Here is a 19,153-nt window from a genome sequence, read left to right as displayed (position 1 = left end):
GAGTAGCTGGGACTACAGGCGCCCGCCACGACACCCAGCTATTTTTTGGTTGCAGTTCAGCTGGGGCCAGGTTTGAACCCGCCACCCTCGGTATATGGGGCTGGCGCCTTACCGACTGAGCCACAGGCGCCGCCCAATATAGAGACTTGTTTTTTGGTCAAGCGTATGGTCTGTACCAGTCTATACCAAAAATAATGTGTATTTTATAATTGCTGACGGATGTTTCAGAAACATTAATGAGGTGGAGGCGACTGATAGTGTTTTTTCAGATCTGCTGTATCTTTGCTTGTATTTCATCTAGTCATCTTATCATTACTGGGAGAGGGTATTTTAATCTCCAACTATGATTTTCGGATTGACGGTTTTTCTCCCCTTAACTCCGTTGTTGCTTAAATTTTAAAGTTCAGTCTCTAGACAAGTAAGCATTTATAATCATCAAGGCTTCCTGAGGAACTAAGCCTTTTATAAGGTAATGTTCTTCGTCTCTGTTAACACGTTTTGTCTTGAAATTTATTTACATAATCACTCAATCCTACTGGTACTTACAGTTTGCATTGTTTAGCTTTTAACTTTTACTTTCATTTTCTTTCAATCTATTTGTGTCTCTGCATTTAGTGTGTGTTGGTTCTTGCTGTTTTATCCAATCTGACAATCTGTCTAAATCATATTATTTGAGCCCTTAACAGTGACATAATTATGATATAGTTGGGTCTTGGGTTACTGTTTTATTATGTCTGTTTTCTGTCCCCTTTGATTTTTGTTCTTGATCAAATTACTTAAAATTTTTAAAGCATTTCATTGTAATATTCCTATCAGCTTTTTGCCTATACTTTTTGGTATTATTGTGTGTGTGCACATGCGTGTGTCTGCTCTAGGGTATGGTTTCTCTCTCAACAGTGGTACGACTGAAATCTGGGGCTGCATAATTCCTTACTGAAGGCAGATGTCCTGTGCATTTTAGGATGGGGAGCAGCATCCTTGTCCTCCTACCTACTGGATCTCCAAATTGTAAAAGCCAGCAATGCCTTCAGATATTGCTAAATGTTTCGCAGGTGTTGGTGGTGGGGAATTAATTCCCACATTGAGAATTACTGCTTTAGGGATTACAAAAATTTGTCTTTAAAATTCCTCAGTCCACGTACAGTTAATATCATACTTCATATAAAACAAACACTGCAACTTCTAGGCCCATTCACTCTCTTCCAGGCCTTTGTGCTATAGTTATATGTGTTACATCTGCATATTATAAAACCCACGAAACAAAGTTAACATGTTTGTTTTAAACAGTATTATGTATTATAAAGAAATTAAAAGGAAAACAAAAAGAAAAAATGTCATTTGTATTCAACCAGAAATTTATTAATTCTAACAATCTTAAATTCATTCTGGATTTAGCATATTCTTTCAAATTATAAAGGGACAGATAGTCCTGATGTATGCAAATTGTTCTGTAATACAGGAAAAAGAAGGCCAACTGCTGAAATAATCCCAGAAAGTGAGCTATATATATCTGGTACTCAATAAAAATTTCTACACGGGTAAAATACACTCATGAAAGCCATTTACACTATGGTCAGGATATAGCAGTGGAAGAATGGAAGGTAAAGTGGGAAAGAAATAGCAGAAATATAAAATATATGCGACCTTTAGAAAAAAATAAGCAATCATCTTCTAAAACAAGGTGAAAAATATCCCAAAACCAAACCAAAACAAATATCAAGGGAAACAAAACCCCATAGCCAAAACAAACTATATATCAAAAAGGAACGGAAGACATCTTGAAGAAAAATAAAAGCATTCACTATGTTCCTGGTCAGAAACCACTCTGATTTCCCTATTACAGACTTACTTATGATTCACCATTCTCTTTGGTAACTAGACCTTGGATTTCTGTTTACATATTTTACTTTTCCTATTTTTACCGTAACAGTTTTTTTTTTCTTGCAGGTTAAAAATTCTGTGGCTAAAACTCAATTCTTTGATTTTTCTGCATTAAAAAGATTTTAAAAACCAAATAAAAGCATTTAAGGTTATATATTTTCTACTGGTGTAGCTATGATTTGTTTGAATTGTTAAAGTTTTTATGTTAAGGTTTCTACTATAACCACATTTCTCTATTTTTCCCTGAACTTGCAAAAATTTTTGTAAATATATTACTTGGTCAAAGGTTCATTGTCATTACTGATTGACTCAAGATCAAATATTCTAACCATACCTGGATTTCTTTTTCTCTCTATTTAAAAGAGTAAAATAGAAAGGCTGATCCCTTAGGTATACTGAGACAAAACCAAACAAAAATGGCAAAAGAAACATATGCCCTATCCAGGGCTACAAGGTACTCATTATGTCTTTTCATAAGTGATATCTGTGATGAATTTACTCATATACATAGTATGATGAATACTGTATGAAATGAACCATACCTTTATTTATGAATGGGCAGAAATTATTCAAGTAAAGATGATACTTAAGATGATATATAAATTCCTTGCTGAAAACAGCTAATGACACTATTTAAATAACAGCTCACTAGAAAAGTACTACTTCCCAGGAAAGGGTACAGACTGGGACAGGGAAAACTCACCATAAAATTTGGACTTAGCCAAGATACTACCACTAAGGCAAAATCCATCTTTTCGGTTACTAACATAAAAGGCAGATATTGGTGGATGATGGGACACCTATTTAAAACAAGAAAAAACACAAACAAGGTAAGTATAACAAGATAAGCATATTATGGTGCTATTATCAGAAGTTCAAGTCTTATAATGAGTAAGAGGAAAACACTGGGGCAAGCAGTAAAATTAAGTATTGGTTGTTTTAGTAACCAGACTCCTGACGCCTAAGGAAATGCGCCTGGTAGTCACACCATTAACCAGGGTCATCTTATATTGGGCCAAAGTGATTTGTGCAAGAGTGATAGTATGTAGTATGTCATTTCTGAAGTTAGGTGACAATATAACTTCCATCATGGGAGGCAGAGGTATCCCCTTTTCTCTCTCTCTCAACCATTGGCTCTAAAAGCCAGCTTCCATATTTTGAAAAACCCCATGGAGAAGCCCATGTGAAGAACTGAGTTCTTGTTGTCAACAGCCAGGTGATGAGCTTGGAAGTGAACTTCTAGCTCAAATCCAGCATGTGGTGAAGGTGACTATAAAAATGCCTGACATCCTGATTGCAAGCTCACAAGAAACCCTGAGTGAGACCCACTCAACTAAGCAGTTCCCAAACGCTTGAACTTCATCAAATGAGTTAATAAATATTATTTTAACCCACTCAGTTTGGGCAATAATTTATTACACAGCAATAGGTAACTAATATAATGCTTACTCTTCACATGGATTACTAAACTGATCGTAAACAAAAGCTTTGATGAATACGTTATTTAATAGATTATTACCTGGTTTCAATATATTTATATCTTATGTTTTCTGAAATGAAACAGTTAAATCTGTCCCAAGCTTCTCTGTTTTGTGAAGGTTCATGGTACACTAAAAATGCAAAGTGGTTTAATCCTTCACTTCTAAAAATTAATATAGATAAGTGGTTTTGACCTGAGGAATATATCAGTTCTCTATGGGAAGAAGAAGGTTTTTCAAAAAATATAGGGTCTTCTCATTCTCCTCACACTCTGGATAAGAATCATCATAATAAAACACCATTGTTACTGAAAGAGAACATCACATTCCTCAGACAGGGTAGAACACTGAGGATCATTAATATATTTACACAGGTTTAATGGAAATATTTAAAATGTTTTCTGACTGCCTACTATGCATACAACAAAAAGAGAGGTTTCACTGGGGAAGGGATATACCTTCAAGGAACTAACAATTCAATTAAGGAAATAAATATTTGGTAAAAAGATAAATAATACAAGTGTTAAAATAACAGCTTTAATGGATAATTATAGAAGTTTGAGAAGAAAAATATCACTGGGAGCTGCAGTTATCTGGATCATGAAGGATAAGCAGGTCAAAGTTTGTTTAGATCAGGGGTCCTCAAACTATGGCCTGTGGGCCACATGCGGCCCACCAAGGACATTTATCTGGCCCACCAGGTGTTTTTGCCACAGCTGCCTGTCCTGCTTAGCAGCCGACTCTTCCCAGACCGCCCGGGTGTTTTTGCCGCCTTGCCTGTCCTGCTTAGCAGCCGATCATCCCAGGCCTCAGTGCACATGTATGGAATGTGCGCCAACTCTCTGACTCCACTCCTTCTCTCTGTCTCTCCCCGCCCCTCCTTTTCTCTGTCTCTCGACTCCTCCTCAGTCTCTGGTGTAATCAGAGGAGTCACCAGGTTGCCTGTGCAGAGCCTGCTGCTGCCTAAGGATCGAGGTTAAGAACAAGTTACGATTTTTTTTCTTTTTATTTTGCAGTTAGTAGGGCCTTTTTTTTCTGAAGTTAGCAGGCCCTTTTTTTTGAGATGGGGGTGCCTTTTTTTGAAGTTAGAAGAGCCTTTTTTTGAAGTTGGGAGAGCCTTTTTCTTTAAGTTGGTTAGTTGGTTGGGGGTGGATTCTAGGGGGGTTGCATGACAGTGATAACGCAAATAGCGCTCAGTGCTAATGCAAATTGTCAGCGCTCAGAGGTAATGCAAATGGTCAGAGCTCAGAGGTAATGCAAATAGTGCTCAGTGGTAATGCAAATTGTTAGCACTCGGTGTTATTGCAAATGGTCAGCGGTCAGTGTTATTGCATGAGGGCCCCAAACTGGTAATCTGCCTAGGACCCCATGGGATCTTAATCCGGCTCTGCAGACAGCTGAGGAGTAGGAAACCCAATTTAATTGCCAGTAAGTGCATTTATATTCTGATTGCTATTCAGTTGTGTATGATGTTATATGTTGTGTGCTGTGTAAGCCCCGGTTCACACTGTTGCGATCTCTGAGCAGTGCGAGTTCAGCCATATGCTTGTATGGCTGAACTTGCATTAGATTCGGAAGAAAAAAGGTATACGTGCCTTCTTTTTTCTTGCAGTGGAATCTGATCACATGGGTCTTCTCACCCATGCATCAGATTCCTGTGTGAGTTCACAGATCACAGTGCGGTTCACACAGGGTAGTGTGAACTGGAAAGGTGGTGGAGGAACCAGCTCTGTAATTGTGCCAGTTCCCACACCGCACCAGTGTTAGCCTCAGGTAAAAGCGGACTTCCACCAATATGAGCACTGGTGGGCTGAAATGATGTGGACTGGCAAGGCTGCATTGATAAACACTGATCAGACTGCATTGATGGGCACTGATCAGACTGCATTGATGGGCAGTGCAGTCTATATGTCTCTGTGTGGGCAAAGTTATTGCTGGTATATTGTTTTTGTAGCACTGTATATACACACACACACACACACACACACACACACATATATATATACATATATACGTATTTTACTAATAGCAATTTGGAATCCCTAGGAAACAATGATATCAAGAAAGAGAAAAATTGACTCAGAGTGTAGGATATTCAAAGAACAGTGGACTTATGATTACCTTTTTGTGCAGTACAAGGAAAGAGCTGTGTGTTTGATATGTCAGAATATAGTGTCTGTGTTCAAAGAATATAATTTGTGTCGACACTATCAAACTCAACATAAAGACAAATATGATTGTTTGGTCGAAGAAGTGAGAAAAGATAAAATATTAAAACTGAAATATACACTGACAACTCAGCAAAATACTTTTGTGAAGCAGAAGCAGCTAGATACTTCATCACTGTGAGCAAGTTTTCAAGTTGCCAAGCTAATAGCATGCACTGGCAGACCATTCGTGGAGGAAGAATTTGTTAAAGAAGGCCTTCTTTCTGTTGCCAAAGAGATGTGTCCAGAGAAGTCCGATTTATTTAGTACAGTGAGTCTTTCAGGACCCTCAATTACATGAAGGATTGAAGAAATGGGAGACAATTTGCATCAGCATTTGCAAAACTCTGCAAAACAACTTTCCTATTTTTCCTTGGCACTCGACAAAAGTAATGATGTTAGTGATTCTGCACAACTTCTAATTTTTATTCGTGGAATGAATGACTATTTCGAAGTCACAGAAGAGCTTGCTGCACTGCAAAGCATCAAAGGAACAACTATAGGATAGGATATCTATGAAAAGGTTTGCCAAACTGTGAATGGTTTGGAGCTGGACTGGGCTAAACTAGCCAGTGTGACAACTGACGGTGCTCCTAGCATGGTGGGGTCTAAGAAAGGAGTAATTGCTCACATTAACCAAGAGATGGACAAACATAACCATTCTCATCCAATAGCCATACACTGCCTCATTCACCAACAAGCACTGTGTAGTAAATCACTGAAGTGGGACTCTGTTATGAAAACTGTGGTATCTTGTGTAAATTTCATTAGAGCTAATGCACTAAACCACAGACAATTTCAGGAATTTCTGTCTGAGCTAAATGTTGCCTGTGAAGATGTTCCGTACCACACAGAAGTCCGTTGGCTGAGTCGAGGAAGAGTTTTGAAATATTTCTATGATTTACTTCCACAGATTACAGCTTTTCTGCTTTCAAAAAACAAAGAAGTACCAGAGCTCAATGATGCAGAATGGAAATGGCACCTTGACTTTCTGACAAATGTAACAGAGCTACTCAACAGTTTCAATGTGCAATTTCAAGGAAAGGGGAAGCTCATCTGTGATATGCAATCACATGTGAAAGCATTTGAAGTAAAATTAGGCCTCCTCATCAAATAAGTGAAGGAGGAAAATTTCTGCCATCTTCCCACAACTCAAAATCTGTCAGCAGAAAAACCATTGGTTGCATTCCCAAACAAAACATGTGTTGATCCATTGGAAAAGTTGCAAAAGGAGTTCCAATTTAGATTTAAAGAGCTTCATCTTTATGAACAGGACATAGAGCTTTTCCGTAACCCATTTTCTATTGACATTGAAAATGTGGATACGATTTTCCACAAATGGAATGGGCTGAACTGCAGAATTGTGACTCTCTGAAAGACACATTTAAGTCAAGCAGCCTTCCTAATTTCTATGCATCTCTCCCCTCTGAGACATATCCTAATCTCAGGAACCATGCACTCAAAATGGCAACCATCTTTGGCAGTACTTATGTCTGTGAACAGACTTTTTCCAGAACGAAACATCTGAAATCTCCAACCAGATCTAGACTAACTGATGCACACTTGCATCATTTGTTACGACTAGCAGTGACAAATATGGAACCAGACATCGACCATCTCATTAGTCAAAAGCAGGCCCATAGTTCCATTGAAATACTGGTAAGTTTGTTGATTTAACTTTACTTGTTCTTCATTTTAAATATTGTATTTGTTCCCGTTTTGTTTTTTTACTTCAAAATAAAATATGTGCAGTGTGCATAGGAATTTGTTCATAGTATTTTTTTTAAACTATAGTCTGGCCCTCCAACGGTCGGAGGGACAGTGAACTGGCCCCCTGTTTAAAAAGTTTGAGGACCCCTGGTTTAGATGAAGAATAACTGAGAAGAAACAATGGAGTGGAAGAATTACATTTAAAAGTAGTGAGGCAAGAAAGTGCAAGATCAAGTTACCTCGCTATAAATGCACAGGTCTGACAGGGGATAGCTAGGTAGGCATTTCACTGGAAATAAATTTGGCAAGATCTTGAGGACCCTGAACACTAGACAAATGGGAGAAAATCTGATTTTGAAACTCAAGAACCACTGAAGGATTCTGAGCACAAACAGGTGTTTTTGAAGTGAGGTTTAGCAAAACAAACAAAAAAAGAAACAAAAGGGTTGAGGGAGACAAGAAAGAAAAAGTAAAGATTTATTTTGGGCTAAGAATTCCATGACAGTAATAATAATGCTTAGGAGTTATGATATTAAATATCATTTTAGTAGTATTCAGTACTAATCAAATGTTCACTAATAAGAAAGGCTAAACATTAGTGAGTTTATGGAGTTAATATAGTCTATAAAAATATCTCAGTAATTTCCAGATTAGTTTTGTTCCTATTACATGCATTTCTAATACCTGTTCAGCAATATAAAAAGTTTTGCTGTTTGTCCTGGGATGAATCCATAAACAGCGGAAAGTCTCACCAAGTATAGGATTATAGGGTTTCTTCAGTCCCTAGTGAAAAAAAAAAAAAAATTACAGGTTTCAAATTACAAATATGGAAGATTCAAAAGAGTTTAAACCAGTCAAAACAGGTCTAACTATCATTTGGTGGCCCTTCTTATAAAATTCTACAGTAAATGAACTCTATATGAAATAAAATTAAATGCCTTTAGGACAGGCATGGTGGCTCGCGCCTGTAATTCTAGCACTCTGGGAGGCTGAGGTGGGTGGATTGCTTGAGCTCAGGAATTCAATACCAGCCTGAGCTAGAGCAAGACCCTCAACTCTTAAAAAAAAAAAAAAATAGCTGGGCATTGTGGCCAATGCCTGTAGTCCCCCCCTAGTTGGGAAGCTGAGGCAAGAAGATCCCTTGAGCCCAAGAATTTGACGTTCCTCTGAGCCATGAATCCATGGCACTCAACCCTAGGGCAACTGAGACTCTGCCTCAAAAATAAATAAATAAATGACTTCAATCATAATGCAGGTCTAAATAATCTAATATTTTACAATTTTGATAACTCAAAGAAGCCAAGAAATGTAACTGCTAATATATAGTGTAAGGATTACATAAAATATTAAGGAACTAATAAAGGCTAAAGACAGTAAAATATAATCATTACCTTTGGCTTTTTATAGAATCCTGACAAATACCATTTCACTACTTTCTTCAAACGGAAATAAGGATTTTCTTCAAGAGCAGCCCTAAAAAACCAAAATGATAAACAAAAATTTTATAGAATCTGTCAAAATTCCTTCTTATATTTATCAACCAATAATCGAGTATCAGATATGACTGAAAAACAATTCATATCTAAAATAGGTGGTAAAACAACAATGTAAATCAATTGCCAAGAATTATTTTTCCTAATCTTGTTACTTGTCTCCCTGTTTTTCCTATTCTTTAATACAGTGCCTGGGTCTTTGCTGAAGTAGTTTTTGGAAACTCTACACACCAAGGTTTCTTTTTCTTTTTTTTTTTTGTAGCGACAGAGTCTCACTTTACCGCCTTCAGTAGAGTGTCATGATGTCACAGGACTCACAGCAACCTCTAGCTCTTGGGCTTCCACGATTCTCCTGCCTCAGCCTCCCGAGCAGCTGGGATTACAGGCGCCCGCCACAACGCCCGGCTATTTTCTGGTTGCAGTTCAGCCGGGGCTGGGTTTGAACCCGCCACCCTTGGTATATGGGGCCAGCGCCCTACTCATTGAGCCACAGGCACCGTGGGGTTCTATAGAACCTGAGATCTTGCTCGGTAGAGAAAATGTTGACTGAAAAAACACATAGATTTTGAGATTCAAGTGCTGTGTGATGACAGGCATGAGACCTGATGGACAGCAGCCAAGCAGCGACAAGCCTTTGTAGTTTCCAGCTACACTTGGTCAGTGAACGACCAGTGTTCACTTAGTTGGATCCATTTTCAGGTGCTGAAGTTAGAGAAGACTAGAGCCTGGAGAGAAAGACACCGTGAGCCTCTTCCGTGCAAGTTGCCTCCCTCACTGCAAAGCTTTACGGGTTTGCAGCCCCCACTACAAAACACAGAGGCTTCACATTACAAGTGTGAAGAGGCTTTCAATCAATCCAAAAGGTTTTAACCTATTTTTATCCTTCCATCTTCCCTTTACATCCTACCAATTGATTTTTCAGAGATTTTCTGTACAAACTCTACCAGTATAACAAATCATCAAAGACTAATTTCCATTTTAAAGACTTAATTTGTAGAAGCTGCTACTCAGCTGTGTTCCCTGCAATTGTGCTGTTGTCTCTGACATTGAAAAACACTGTGTATTTCAGAAGTGAATTCTATTGAGAAGTTGTGGGTTTCCTTGTAACGTAGCTATTATGTCCTTATTTATAAAAAGGCGTTTGTGTGACACTCCCATGTGGTGAATTCAAGGCAGGCCGATTGACAATTGTACTAAGGGAAAGTCTGTACTGGTGACGACCCTCTCCTTGCTCTCTTCCTCTCTTGGTTTAAATTCTCATACTAAATTCTCATACTAAGCAACAAACTTTTAAATTTTACATTAAAAAGTTCCAAAGTCAAAGCATTTATAAAGAAGCACATGTATCCTCCTACTGCCCACCTTATCCAGTGTTTTTACTTACCTCCGATAGGTAAGGTTTTTACTTTAAAAGGAAATTATCTTTAAGCATAAATAAGCAAATATAAATACACAGTCCTGTTTTTTAAAAAGATAGCAAACTATACACACTCTTCTTTACCTTGTTTTTTCCACAAACACAATACTGGAAGTCTCAGCGTATCAGTTTAGAGTTCTTTATACATGTGGATGTACCACGCGTTACTCGACCAATTATGGTTGGATGCTTGAATTATTATACATCTAATGTTCTACTGTTAGAACCCTACTAATACAATCTCATATATGCCCAGCATGTGATTCTGTACATAGACGGAGTTATTCCTACACCTGGCTCAGATGATGAATGCATTTATGATTTTGGCGAATGCTGACAGAATCCTTTCAGCACTGTGCCAGTCTGTGTCACCTATGGCAATACATAAGAGGGCTCACTGCCCCAGAGTTTTGGCAACAGTTAGTGCCGTCAGAAAACTATAACCTTTCTATTTGGGAAAATGGGCATCTCTTAAAAAGATCTTCTTGTGATTCATAGGAATCTGCCTTATATTCTGACAGATATTAATTTCTAGACAGATAAAAGGAAACTACAGAAGATATTGGAAAGAACTGAAATGTAAATGTGATTTTGTAAATGTGATGGATGAACAACAGTAACTTATTATAGTTAAAAAAATTTTTTTTTTTTTTTTTTAGAGACAGGGTCTTATGGCATCACACAGGCTGAAGTGCAGTGGCTCAAGCAATCCTCCTACCTCAGCTCCGAAGTAGCTGGCACAAAAGGCACATACCCCCATGCCCAGCTAATTGTTTTCTTTTTTGTAGACATGGACTCTTGCTATGTTGCTCAGGCTGATCTTGAAATCCTCGCCTCAAGCAATCCTCTCCTCTCACCTTAGCCTCCCAAAGTGCTGGGATTATAGGAATGAACCACTCACCTCGATATAGGTTGAATCTACATCTTTCTTATTCTGCATGAGATTTTACATGTTTAAGGACTGTTTCTGTTTCTTCATTTTTGAAATGCCTGGTCATTTCTTCCATGCCTTTTTCTAAGGGTTGTTAATCATTTTCATTCAATTTCTAAGAATTCTTTGCATTTTAGGGAGATTAACACTTTATGATAAAATTTGCAACAATTTCTGACATTTTATCAATTATATTTTGAGTTGGCTTATGATATTTGGGTGTGTGTGGGGGCAACATTCCCTAATACAACTAATAGAAACTGAAAATATCTTGATTCATATTCTGAAAATCAGGCCATAGGGCCACCAATTAGTATTATATAAATCATAGTGCCTTGAAATGCCAGTGCTACAGGAGTGGGGGCAGCCAGTGAGAACCGGAAGAATGGGCAACAAAGTGCTATTATTTGCAAAGTTTACTGGTTTTCCAAGAAATTGTTGGAACAGAGGTGGACAGTTTCTCTTTTGCCTCCTTTATGCCTGTTTCTTCAGAATTACACCCCAGATCAGCTGGCAGCTTCAGAAGAAAAGCAAAGAGAGTAAGGATTTATTCTAAAAACCAACAAGTGGCAAAGCATTCCGGTTCAGCAAGCCACATGGCCTCACACGCAGGCAGAGGTAAGTATGAACAAAGCAGAAGGACGAGGGCTGAATGAATTAGGTGAAGGAGAGCAAATGATGCCAAACTACCCCTCCCTTGTTAGTTTACTGAACAAGTCAAGGGAGCTAAGTTTACTGAACAGGTGAGAGGTAGAATTCCTGTCTTCCTCAAGCTTATGGTTTCTCAATTCAACTTCATAAATGGAAACATTATAGCAAAGTATTAAATTTACTTCTTGTTAAGGCTGACTACAAAAGTGGTGAGGAAGAGAGAGTGACATCGTCTCATTAGAGCTTGATTTTGGAAAGAAACAATACTAATTAATCTTAAGAATTTCTAACATCATGAAGTATCTTCTTATTTTAAGAATAAGAATCTACACTATGGGAGGCTGAGGTGGGTGGATTGCATGAGCTCAGGAGTTCGTGACTGAGCAAGAAGGAGACCTCATCTCTAAAAATAGCGGGCATTGTGGAGGGTGCCTGTAGTCTTAGCTACTTGGGAGATAAGAGAATCACTTGTCCATGATTTTGAGGCTTACTGTGAGCTATGACACCACTGAGGGCAAGTGAGAATCTGTCTCAAAAAAAAAGAAAAAGAAAAGGAAAACAAGAAGTAAGAATCTACTTACTCAGAAAGGAAATCTGCATGATAGTAGTAATCTGAAAGTTTATCCAGGAAAGAACGGGGTTCCAAAATAAATGTAGGCAAAACCACCCTGGACAGGTCCATGCCAGGACGAACTTGTTTCAACAGTGTCCAGATAAGGCTTTTGTTTTCTTCAGACACAGTTTCTGTTTGAGAAGCCTCACCAGCCTTTAGCAATTAATAAAAATTATTAAACACTGTATTTCAGACACAAAGACATGTAGATAAGATGGCTAATGTTGAAAATACAAATTCTCTTCAAGACTATTCCAAACATTCTTAAAATCGGGAAACAACCTTTCAAGTAGTAAGTCTATAGCTATAAAACTTAGGTAAAAGGAGACAAAGTGAATAATATATACGAAAGGTCCAGATACAAAAAACATCATACCTATCATCTTATACTGTATTTACTTCTATGCACTGGTAATAACACAGTTATAAACTCATTTTTTCTTGCAATTTACTTTGCACCTGTCAATGACATTAAGCCATATCCTATTTCAAAAGCTAACTTGAAGAAAATGGAAAACTTTAAATTTAATAGAACATATCATTTGCATGAATATATGTGTTCAGTTGTTTATAAATCCTGATATATTAATAATTCATATATATGCAACTTTTAAAATAGGTATCATAAAAATATTCTCTTTCAGGAAAATAAGCAATAGGTTAAGCAAATAATACTTTCAATTTCATTTGAAAAATCCCAAGAACTAGAAAAAGAGAATCTCTGAAAATAAACTGTTACCTCCCCAAGCTCTTCGTGGCTCTCTTCGGTGTAGGTAGTTTCCTTCAAAGGCTCAACAGGCTCAGGTTCAATGTATGAGTCATCTTGCCTTTCTGATGTATCTGTGTCACTTTCTTCACTTTTCCCCATCACCTCATTGTCAGACTCATCATGTTCTTGATCATTTTCTTTATCAGATTTATCAGAATACATATCTTGGTCCTTAAAATGTTGTCGTTCAATTTCACTATCATTTAACCTTTAGGGACATAATTATTAAGAGGAAGAACCAAAGAAGTTAAGAATACTTAAATTATAAATAATAATAATATGTTAATATTTACTGAGAATTTATCATGCTGGACACTGTTGTGTCTTACATGCTTTTCATTTAATCTTCAAAATAACCCTATGAGATAGGTAATACTACTATTTCTTTTATAAATTAATAGAGGCACAGAGAAATTAAATAAAAACTTGAAGAAATGTTAAAAGATGACACTCTGAGCTCTTTGCCTCTCTACTACTACTTAGGGCTAAAATCTTCTAAAAGCAAAATCTTAGAGCACCACTTCAAAGAATTCTTTTTTTAGTTTTGTAAGCATCTTACTTGAATCAACCTTACTTTTGGTCTAAAGAAAAAATTCCAGGCAAGATCATCAGATTCATGGGTAAACTCAACTGAATTATGACTTTCTACATAAAAAGTTTCCAAAGTCACTAGATAAGTATAGGAATAAAAGAAAATATAAAAGGTAAGTAATTTTATTAAATTTGTCTGAAAAATTTAATCTTAAGAAGTCCAAGGAGAACCGAAAGTGAAATTACAGCTTAAGGAAATGAAACTATAAACTTTACAATCAGTAAACTCTGCTGTATCCATCCTCGTGTCACTTAAAATGATTAAGTAATTTATATACAAGGAGGAAAGTCTTGTGAAGAGGTCCCAGCAAACAGCCATCCCTACCCTACTCTGTTCCATCCAGGATGCAGATACTGCGATTAAGATAAAGCTCTACATTGTTGTTTTGTAAAGATTAAGATTTACATAAAAGGTCAAGTAATGGAGGTTTTAAAAGGAGTTTAAAGAAGAAAAAAAAAAAAAAAGAGGGTGGCGCCTGTGGCTCAGTGGGTAGGGCACTGGCCCCATATACTGAGGGTGGCGACTTCGAACCTGGCCCTGGCCAAACTGCAACAAAAAAATAGTTGAGCATTGTGGCGGGTGCCTGTAGTCCCAGCTACTTGGGAGGCTGAGTTAAGAGAATCACCTAAGTCCAGGAGTTGGAGGTTGCTGTGAGCTACAGCACTCTACCGAGGGCGACATAATGAGACTCTGTCTCAAAAAAAAAAAAAAAAGAGGCAAAAAGGAAACAGAAAAACAAAGTTTGGATCAGGCTACACAAACAGAAGAGTAGCAGTATGACTTTGAGAAAAGCAAGCTCAACGTCAAACAAGAGTAAATAAACTGAGGGCTAGAGAAAGGGAAGAAAGGGATGTTTTCCTACAAAGCACAAAAGAGACCTCAACCTCAACAAGTCTTCGTATTAATGCCCAGTTGCCCTGGAGATATATATATATTTTAGTGTTAACCACAACAAATGTTTCAGGTTTCAGGGAATAAAACCACAAACAGGATACAGTTCCAGCTCCAAATATAAAAGAATTCTACAAATGTCAGGAAGAGTAAGTCTAGTGCCATTACCAAAAAAAAAGTGTTATTCTGTAAAAAGAGACAGATTATATCTCATTGTTATGAGGCAGGAGCAAATTGGATATTTAAGGATTATGACAGAAGAAAGGAGTAAGGTGGAACAGAAATCAATTCTTCATGGAAGGCACACCATACAAACACAAGCTGGATGATCAGCATGGCTGTACGTGGGAAAGACAAAGTACTTCACGTGGACTGGATCAAGAAAATAGATTGCTACAGTTGATCACAGGAGCCTGACGCCATACAATGGGAGAAGGATAGGCAAATTTCATTTCTACATACACTATCAAAATTCTAGGCCTGCTAACTAACTTAGAAAAAAACAGTCTCTGAAATCATTACCAACTTAGCGGCAGTATCTACTTACTGAAAGTTGTCACCGCTGTGGAGATTGTTAGCACGTAACAAGCCATACAAAGTCACATGTGTGCTCTCTGATGAAATGCTCAGGTCATGTTCCTTTCCTTCCCTGATCATTGTACGTTTAAGAAGACTAGAACATTTCAAAGCCAACTCCAAAGCATCCATCCAGCACCTCCCTAGAAGAACACAGATTCATAAGTAGTATAATTTTTAAAACTATGAAACTAGTATGCATCTTAATTTAGCCCTGTTACCTTTCCACTTTCTCTTTGAGAAATATGCACTGCAAAAGTTAACCTGAACATAACATCTCACTAGGATTTCTTAGTGCAATCTTTCAATTTTACAAATGCTTTTTACATGCTAAACATCTGGAAAGCACAATAAATAAATAATAGCATGCATTAGAAAGTACAGTCAATCTAAAAAAAATGTACTTTATTTTTTGCACTTTAAAACATTAACTTGCAGGCTGGGTGCAGTGGCTCACGCCTGTAATCCTAATACTCTGGGAGGCCTAAGTAGATGGACTGCCTGAGCTCAGGAGTTTGAGACCAGCTTGAGCCAAAGCGGGACCTCATCTCTAAAAATGGTCGGGCATTGTGGTGGGCGCCTGTAGTCCCAGCTACTCGGGAGGCTGAGGCAAGAGAATCGCTTGAGCTCAAGAGTTTGAGGTTGCTGTGAGCTGTGACTCCAGGGCACTCTACCCAGGGTGACCAATTGAGACTCTGTCTCAAAAAACAAACAACAACAATAACAAAACACATTAACTTGCACCATAATTTGAACGTACTGAGTAAAGTACACAAAATAGACTAAGGGTTTATGGTACTATGATAAGCAACTAAATAAAATAATGTTTTGTTGTTGATAGGTCTATCTTCCAGCTTAGCACCCATTCTTCTTAGATGTATAAAAAATTTTAAATCCAAGAAATGCTTGCATAATGCTATCACTAGCTGCATACCAGTTAAGAGAAACATTAAAAGCTTATTTTTAATTAAAACTTAGAACTGAAAAAGAACACACACACACACAAAAAAAAACTTAGAACTGGATTAGCAGAAAATTTTTCATATATATTTGCTCAGTTCTCCTAAAATTCATGTATATTTCAAATCTGCTGGGAATACCAACTAATAAAATATTTTCATACCAAAAGCTTGTGTCTTTATTTTAACTTAAAAAATAATTATCTGGTAAAAGTAAATCTTGGAAAGTTACAAGATTGCTTTCACCACACTATGAAACCTGAAAGTAAGGCTCAACGGGGTAGGGCGCCAGCCCCATATGCTGGAGGTGGCGGGTTCAAACCCAGCCCCGGCCAAAAACTGCAAAAAAAAAAATTCATTGTCAATTATGAAAATTTGCAGGTTATCTTGCTTTCATATAAGATTTTTCTCTCTCCATATTTGCTTCATAAATTAAGTATGGAATAAAAAAGTTTGTACTTGATTGGCTTTTTATATTTAAAAGAAAAGAACAGTGTGGGCTTGGTGCCTGTAGCTCAGCGGTTAGGGCACTGGCCACATACACTGGGGCTGACGGGTTCAAACCCCGCCCAGGCCTGCTAAACAATAATGACAACTACAACATAAAAAGTAGCCATGCATTGTGGCGGTCACCTATAGTCCCAGCTACTTGGGAGGCTGAGGCAAGAGCATCTCTTAAGCCCTAGAGTTAGAGGTTGCTGTGAGCTATGATGCTATGGCACTCTACCAAGGGAGATAAAGTGAGGTCTGTCTCAAAAACAAACAAACAAACAAATCCAGTGTGTAAGTCACATAATGCACAAATGTTAACATTTAATAATAAAATATAAATAGTATTAAATTTTCTCTAAAATGATAAAACTTAATGAGAGAAGTAAGTTAATATGTCAATAGAAATTACATAAGCAAATTCTGAACTGCTAACTCATCACTCAGTCATATAATAGTTCCTTCCCACTTGTCCTCCTTATTAATAATATATGTAGCATTATGATTACAATGCTTCTGTTGCAAAGGCCATACTAATGACATAATACAAAGTGGTATATAAAATAAACCCTTAAAAATGAAGACTAAGATCCAATCCATCAAAAACTGTATTTACCATCAGACTCCGAAGTGGCTCGGATGATCAAGTAACTGCTAGGGAGGGGCTGAGTTATGGATCCAACTGCTTCACCTTTTGGACCCTTAATAATTAAATAGACAAAATAAACAATGCATAGTAAGTATCATGAGATCTTGACTTTATATTATCCGTTAGTATTTGTAATAATCTAAATCAGGCATGGATTATAATTTAAAAGTAAACAAGCTTTAATCATCCTTCTCGAGAATGCAAATGTTTAAGTATTAAGGAAAATGTTCCTAACAAAAAATACCTCCTTGGCAGAAATGGAACAAATTAACAATTATCATCACTCAAATATTTTCTCTACATATTGCTTATATTTAAAGAAAACCTAAAATTTATCTTACTAAACCAAAATGTAAGTTAACAGAGAATTTCCATCCTACAGATACTACTAGATAAGAAATACTAAATTTCTAGACACCTAAAGAAAGCAGCTGGGAACAGAATTAGAATTCAAAAGAAAAAGAAAAATAAATTTTAACTGGGTCTACAGAAAAGGGAATCCCCATTTTATAATCAGTGACAGACTTGTTTTTAAAGATAAATTACAAAAGCTAATTATATTTTTCCAGAAACTGGAAAGAAAAATAAATTTTGTTGTTGCTGTTTTCAAAGTATACAAAACCCACAGGAATTAGTATTGCTGAGGCTAAACTTAAGTACTTAAGCGGACACAGATCTTTTATTTTATTTTTTTGCAGTTTGAACACACCACCTCCGGTATATGGGGCCAACGCCCTACTCCTTGTTAGCCACAGGTGCCACCCTGGACACAGATCTTTTATAAGGTAAGGTAGCACTATGCTGCCCAGGGTGGCTTCAAAACTCTTGGGCTCAAGCAATCCCACTGTTTCAGCCTCTTGAATAGCTGAGATCATAGGTATGTGCCACCGTGTCGGTCAGCACTGTTCCTAAGTAGGAAGAAAACCAAGCATTGAATGTATAATATAATTTTGACACAATAGCAAAAATTCTAAAGTTGTTTGGAAACAGTTCTCTAAAGTTAGCAGGTCAAAGAATAAAATGAATTTCAAGAAGCATAAAACATTAGAAAGCAAAGATATATATTTAAAATAAAGAAATAGAAAAAAAATCAATATGGGTTTAACAAATACTGTAAGCCCCAGGGCATTTTCAAATAGCTTTATAATTTATGGGATGGTTCCTACAACCAGTACTGGGAAGGGCATAGAGTCTGACTGCCTCTTTTAATCTTGGCTCTGTGCTAGAAAAATTACTTAATAACTTTTTTAGGCTTCAATTCTTTATGTGTATGATGTGTGGAAGAGGGGAACTGTATACTCCTCATAGATATGAGAGTATATTATTTAATAATAAACGATTCTATGTAAGATGCTCAGAAGAGTACTAGACAAAGTCACAAACATTATTTCTTAATCAGAAACACAGGCTTTCAAAATGTTTAAACAATGTCCTAAGTAGGTTTGCTTGCAGGGAATATTCTGATGTTTATATAGGTGTACAAATTTCTCTCTCCTTATCCAATATTTGGAATTTAAATATATTTGACATTAAAATATTTTAATAGTTTAAAAATACATTATAATTCTTACAATGCCTAAAAGTAGTAGAATAAAATAGTATATAAAAATGTTCAAAAGTTTTCTTCACTTGAAAAAGAATCATATGGTATGTAAATATCAGAGATTCTAGAACTTAAGTTCTTTCCCCTGCAGGGAGTTCCAAATCCCAGAATGGAACTAACTGTTTTTATTCTTAATATTTATTCCAGACTACTAAAATTAAAAGTTCAGGTCTTTTCGTAGGTGTATGAACACTGCCTAATTAATATGAAACAAACAAACAAAAAAGGCGAGCTACTTTTAGTT

At 36.9% G+C, this 19,153-nt stretch overlaps 1 protein-coding gene across 5 annotated transcripts in view; it reads right to left on the bottom strand.

Moving 5' to 3' along the window:
- Positions 1 to 19,153, bottom strand: part of OSBPL8 (oxysterol binding protein like 8) — a 174,840-nt gene that overhangs the window by 28,759 nt on the left and 126,928 nt on the right. For all 5 annotated transcript variants that reach the window (XM_053584321.1, XM_053584322.1, XM_053584324.1 and 2 more), the window contains 7 exons: positions 17,274 to 17,358; positions 15,181 to 15,352; positions 13,121 to 13,358; positions 12,350 to 12,534; positions 8,668 to 8,749; positions 7,961 to 8,059; positions 2,585 to 2,681 (listed from right to left, as the gene is read on the bottom strand). In XM_053584321.1, the coding sequence (XP_053440296.1) occupies positions 2,585 to 2,681; positions 7,961 to 8,059; positions 8,668 to 8,749; positions 12,350 to 12,534; positions 13,121 to 13,358; positions 15,181 to 15,352; positions 17,274 to 17,358 (958 nt within the window). The remainder of the gene's footprint in view (positions 1 to 2,584; positions 2,682 to 7,960; positions 8,060 to 8,667; positions 8,750 to 12,349; positions 12,535 to 13,120; positions 13,359 to 15,180; positions 15,353 to 17,273; positions 17,359 to 19,153) is intronic.

Source organism: Nycticebus coucang, chromosome 3, assembly GCF_027406575.1.
Source record: "Nycticebus coucang isolate mNycCou1 chromosome 3, mNycCou1.pri, whole genome shotgun sequence".
Lineage (NCBI taxonomy): Eukaryota > Metazoa > Chordata > Mammalia > Primates > Lorisidae > Nycticebus > Nycticebus coucang.
Note: the sequence above shows the minus strand (reverse complement) of the source record. Positions and strands in the feature narration are given on the sequence as shown.